General features: G+C 49.6%; 1 protein-coding gene across 1 annotated transcript; it reads left to right on the top strand.

Annotated features, from left to right (window-relative positions):
• Positions 1 to 3750: 3750 nt before the first annotated feature.
• CTAM01_16140 (major facilitator superfamily transporter) lies at positions 3751 to 5535 on the top strand (the record flags this gene model as incomplete). Its single annotated transcript, XM_060532133.1, has 5 exons — positions 3751 to 4022; positions 4081 to 4087; positions 4144 to 4593; positions 4655 to 5233; positions 5287 to 5535. 5 exons carry the CDS (start codon positions 3751 to 3753, stop codon positions 5533 to 5535), a joined length of 1557 nt encoding a protein of 518 aa, XP_060373282.1.
• Between the last annotated feature and the right edge of the window lie 310 nt (positions 5536 to 5845).

Below are 5845 nucleotides of genomic sequence, written 5' to 3'. Positions count from 1 at the left end.
GTGGACGCGTTCATCGTTTCGCGGCGACGCGGCGTGGGAGCTGAGGCCGTGGGCGTCAAGTGGTGATGTTTCTGTCAGATTCCTTCGCCAGTGGGGAGATGGCGCAAGGTCACTGACAGGGCCGCGGCGTGGCGGGCATGCCCACTGAAGATTCGCTAATGCAAGTCATTACGTAGCTTTGGGCGACAGCTAGGGATCATCCCGGCCCGGCCTGACAGGCCGATCCTACCCTCAGCCATGCATTCGCATTTCCTTCTATTAGCATTCACGATCGACTTTACTCGCATAATAAATTCGGACTTGTTCTTTTAACTCAACCTTCAGGTATGTGATGATCACCGACTAAAAAACTTTTGATTGATTCGGGTCATAGAAGTTTTCGACTAGTTCACAGGGGTGCTTTTTCATTCAGTCTCATCCCCTTTCCTATCTTCCGTGTAAGATCCATCAATGATTTCACTCAACCACCTTATGCTCAGTTATCGCATCTCAGGGAGCTGCTGCAGACCGCACTATCTCTAACGAGCTATGTTAAAAGTTACGTTATAAACCCTTGAACCTTTTTGTGGTCATTTTCAATTGAGTTCATGACGTCCTACTCTTATGGGGAATGTAGTGCTTCAGACATGAAATGACACAGGGCCTCATACTTACTTAATGTCATTACTAGGCTGGATAAGTTGACATAAGATATCACGTCTATGATCCGAACTTCGGCAACGTCAGACATATTCGTCTTTATCAGCGCGTCTTTACAATCGACGAACGTCACTTTAGGCATGAGCGGCGAGGTTGTCAATCCTGTGCTTAATCTCATGGCGGCTGGTATTATATCAAGACCTCCATCCATCTATTCCGAAGAATGATCAACCAGCCGAAGCCCTAATCTTCATACGTCGGCCTTATAAGTCTGGGTAGCAATCTCAGAAACAGTTGCCAAAGAGACTCATTCATTATAGGCTAGAGCTCTTCTCAGGGTCTGGGAAAAGATACTTTACGAGAACACTTCCCATAGATAGAACGAGCAAGACTCTAGATCACCCAGATGAGCGCTTGCCAAGCCGTAGTTACTGACTGCGATTGATGAGAAACAGATTGGTCGGCATCAGTGATGCACTAGCAGTATTACCGCTTGTTTGCATAAGATACATTGTTCCTGGAGCTCATTAAGGAAAGTCTAACGCGGCTACGGAAGATGATGAGTTCAGATTACGACACATCAATGCAGGCCCGATTCCAGCTCAGGAAACCCGGGAATAACAGCGTCAAAGGATCAGCAAAAAGAACAATCAAGGCCACGTAGGCAGCCGGTAATTCAACGGTCAAGAGAGTACTTGTGGCGATACGCGCATTATGACCGTAGGAGATGTGGCCCAGGAGGAAGAATGTATCATGACCTCATTTCGCCCCGTCATTGAGCCTTCGTGGTTCTGGCGTGGGAGTCAAATATTCGTTGTGGTAGAACTTCAGACTCTTGAAGATCGAATTCGAAGACAGCTGGGTGTGAAAAGGAGTATTCCGTCTTAGGTAAGCGCGCGGGAATGGGCGTCCCAAGGAGTAGCCCGTTGTACTGATAAGCAGGGGATGGGTGATGTAAATTGAGAAAGAAATGACTGCATGTGATGAATATGAAGTTTTTGACCGTGTTTAACGACTAGGGGCCACTCTCAGTGATGGGCGAATGCGAACTAAGAAGTCACACCAAGCAATCTGTGGCCAGTTCAGCTATACGAAAGCGATGCTGGGATATCCACAAAGTTTGCTTATTTATGCTTGATACTGGGAGAATCTACGCTCAATCGAGGATCGACATTCTCCGTGGACAGCCCGGTATTAGGGCCCGCCTTAAAAACTTCTTTGACGCCGCTAAGAGGAGCAAGCGGAGGAAGCGGTCTCCTTCCAGCTCCGTACCGAAGGCTACGGCTGTCGCGTTCGACTTGGGCACAGCAGACTCGGAGCTTGGCCCCGAATCTGAACTTGAATGTAGTAACGTAATGATGCGCGACGAACTGTAGATTCTGTCACTGGAAATGAAATCGTCTATGTGTAAAACAACATGCGCGCGAACAACCGAAATGAGAACGATAGTGCTGCTCACCTTTCAACTCCAATCAATACTCAGCAGTCGACTATCTTACATCACCTTGAAAGCAGAACACTTGCAAGAAGCACATTAGTGGTTTGCTGCATTTCGATAGATTCTTCAAGTAAGATGTACGGATTTAAGAGAGAAATTGAGACGGAAATACGCCAGACGGAGCGCTGTGAAAGGCCGCCAACTCAGATATTTGTAGGGGATGGGTTCAAGAGTGTGGTTGACTGGTTTCAGAGCCCCTTCCTCGTATAACACTAGCAGTCCGCGTATTCAGGTTTGGCCCCTGTAGTACCACTCAGTGAGGTGCCTCCTGGCAAGCTGGCACAGGATCGAAGCTTCGCCGGATTGTAACCCTAATTCCGACAGCTGGGGTCATATAACAGACAAATAAGGTACAAACCCTTCAATCCCATTCGCTGTCGTTTTGCAGCTTCTGCCTTGGACAGAGAACGGGATTCAAAAGAGCGGGCTCTTGTAAGAGCCCGCGCTGCGGCAGGATCCGTGTCTTACTTCGGGGATGAGAATGGGAATGCCAATCTTAAAGTGTTGATTTCCCCGCAGGGGCCTGGCCGGCGGGAGCGCCACCTTCCGGCGAGAGTTATGCATGCTCCGGTTGACTTATGCAACTCCGGGCCCGAATGACCTATCCCGAAGACTAAGGGGACAAACAGCGTGAACTCTTTGGGGAAAACATGCATACTATTTCGAATACGGTCAAAGACTGATGGCGCTTTCCATGTGCCACAACATACTAATAAGGAGAGAGCCCGACGCGGTCGTGCGACTGTCCCATTTTGAGGCATCATGGGCATTTAAGCACTTGTTAGCTTGTGTTCCACGCTCAAGTCGTAATCCGCCATACACGTGGCTCTACTAGCTCAGCACGACAATTCAAGTTATTGATGTCTATCTCTGTGCTCCTTGACGATACGGACATAGGGACTCAGATGTCGAGGCTACCATCCCCCCGGATTTAGGGAGTGAAATAATCACCGGTGGTCTAGGCAGTTCCCAGTAACCCAAGCTTGGTCGTCTAATATTTTGACAGAAGCGCTCGGCCTCCTGACAGCAATCAGGCTGGAATGACACCGACACGTTGGTAAGCCACAGTTGGAACGAGAAAGCGAGGAAAATTCTGCGCCAGAACAAGCCATCAGTACGCAATGCCCCGTGTCCTGACATGTCAGTGCCGCCTCTGTTCATCAAATGGTTCCAGGCCGTCTAATGTTGAAGGGGGTATGATCCCTGCGCCCATCAGTGTCGTCCAATCGCTGAGAGGCTCGCGATCGCATTATCAGGGAATCTCGCTTTCGGATTCTTAATTCGTGGTGTGCTGATGGAGAAACCAACGAACTAGTGCGGCGCATGGTCCAACCATGGCACAACTTTGTGCAATCGGACCTGAACCCCTTCTCGAAGACCCGGGGTTGCTATGCGCTTCTAGGTCTCCCGCAACGAATATAATGTAACCTTCTTCCCGTTGATTTTTTCAGCTTTATTCTTGAGGCTCAAGCCAAGAAGTTCGTGTTTCTACATACAACTAACGACCACGCCGAACCATTCTCCCGGAAACCTACACACAGCAAACGACTTACACGATCGATTCAGACGTGCTACCAACACACAGGCGTAGCACCGGAATTTCAAAGCACACCATGGCGGATCTCAAGTCCTCGGACTCTGCCCAAAGAGAAGTGGATGTTGAGAAAGGAATCAGCCCCAACGCCTCGGATCTCGAAGGCGCAACCATCAGACCCGAGTCTCGCCAGGAGCCAGAAGAAAACACACAAGATGCTGACAAGGAAGCACACCACGACCCGAACGTCGTCGATTGGGACGGACCTGACGATCCTGAAAACCCTCAAAACTGGCCCATGAAGCAAAAGTGGTTGAATATCGCTACCATTTCGATGTTAACCTTTGTCACGTAAGTTCTACCTCTACCCCAGAACCCAAAGACGAAGCCCATCAGCTAACCTCAACAGACCACTTGTAAGCTCTCTTGGAAACGCGTTTCTAAGCTGACTGAAAGCTGACATTTTTCGCAGGGATCCTCCATGTTCGCCCCCGGTATTCCCAAAATCATGGTTGAATTTCACGAGACCTCGGCCACGGTAGCAACGTTCGTCGTCTCAGTTTACATCCTCGGCTTTGCCTTTGGCCCTCTCATTATCGCTCCGATGAGTGAGGTCTTTGGTCGCGCACGGCTCTACATCTACGGCAACATTCTCTTCACCATCTTCACCGTCGGCACGGCCCTCTCACAAAACATGGCCATGATGATGGCGTTCCGTTTCCTTATGGGTTTGGCTGGTGCGGTGCCAGTCACCATCGGAAGTGGCAGTATTGCAGATATCATGCCAATTGAGCAGAGAGGTCGAGCCATGTCCGCTTGGGCCTTAGGACCCCTCCTCGGCCCTTGTATTGGTCCCGTTGCCGGAGGCTACTTGATCAAGGCTGCTGGATGGAGATGGGTGTACTGGCTTGTGACTATTGTGGTATGTATTCCTCCGAGAGATTTGAAAGCCAAGCAGTGCACGAAATCTGACCAAGCTGTAGGGTGGTATCTTCATTCCTCTTTCTTGGTTCATGATGAAGGAGACCTTCGCCCCTCTCATTCTCGAACGCAAGGTAGCCAGGCTCCGCAAGGAAACTGGCAACACGAACCTCAGAAGCAAGCTCGATGATGGCCAAACCACGAAGCACAAGTTCCAGCACGCCATCGTCCGACCTATAAAGCTCCTCTTCGTCACACCGATCGTCACTCTCATGGCTCTCTACGTCGCCATCACATACGGTATCCTCTACCTCCTCATCACAACCTTCTCCTTCGTCTACAGAGATCAATACGGCTTCGATGAGGGAACCATCGGTCTCACTTTCCTTCCTGCCGGTATCGGTATGATGATTGGTGTCGGCACCTTCGGTGCGCTCACCGATTTCATCGTCATCAGGAATAAGAAGAAGGGGCTCGTTCACAGACCCGAGGCCCGTCTTACTCCGGTTTTGACCATGCCTTGCGGTGTGGTTCTCCCAATCGGTCTCTTCATCTATGGATGGACAACTGATAAGGGTGTTCACTTTATCGTTCCCATGCTTGGAGTTGTCATTTTCGCCATTGGACTTATGGGTGTAATGGTAAGTCCCCAATGCGTATCGAATGGAAGGGTGTTGGCTGACATGAGGAACAGATGTGCATTCAGAACTACCTCCTCGACACATACCCCCGATATGCAGCTTCTGTCACTGCCGCGCTAGCTGTTCTTCGATCTTTAGCCGGTGCGCTCCTTCCTCTTGGAGGCTTAGAAATGTACAACGCCCTCGGGCTCGGATGGGGTAACAGTTTGCTAGCGTTCATCTCGGTCGCCCTCATCCCCATTCCTCTCGTCTTTTACATGTTCGGCGAGCGGATCAGAGGCAGATTTAAGCCTAGTCTGTAAAATTTCTGGAATTATTCGGGAAGATTATTTGTTACTTTTGAAGCATGGCGTAAGGGTTTAGCATTCTATGGCATACTAAATGGTGCCATCCGACATGGGGTGATGATCATAAAGCATTAGACGCATATCTTATATAGTTGAGACACGTAATATACTGGGAGACTTTTTTTGGCAACTGGGTACATAAAATCGACTGCCCCGTAAATATTTGTGCTACCAAGCTCATAACTTAGGTGGTCGTTACCGCTTTACCCGGACTGACTATGAGCCACGGAAAAGACGATGTAGCTTGGCGGTGGTGGTGCTAGTA

Source organism: Colletotrichum tamarilloi, assembly GCF_030869305.1.
Source record: "Colletotrichum tamarilloi strain Tom-12 chromosome Unknown Scaffold_199.1, whole genome shotgun sequence".
Classification (NCBI taxonomy): Eukaryota; Fungi; Ascomycota; class Sordariomycetes; order Glomerellales; family Glomerellaceae; genus Colletotrichum; species Colletotrichum tamarilloi.
The sequence above is the reverse complement of the archived record's forward strand: the minus strand, read 5'-3'. Positions and strand labels throughout refer to the sequence as shown.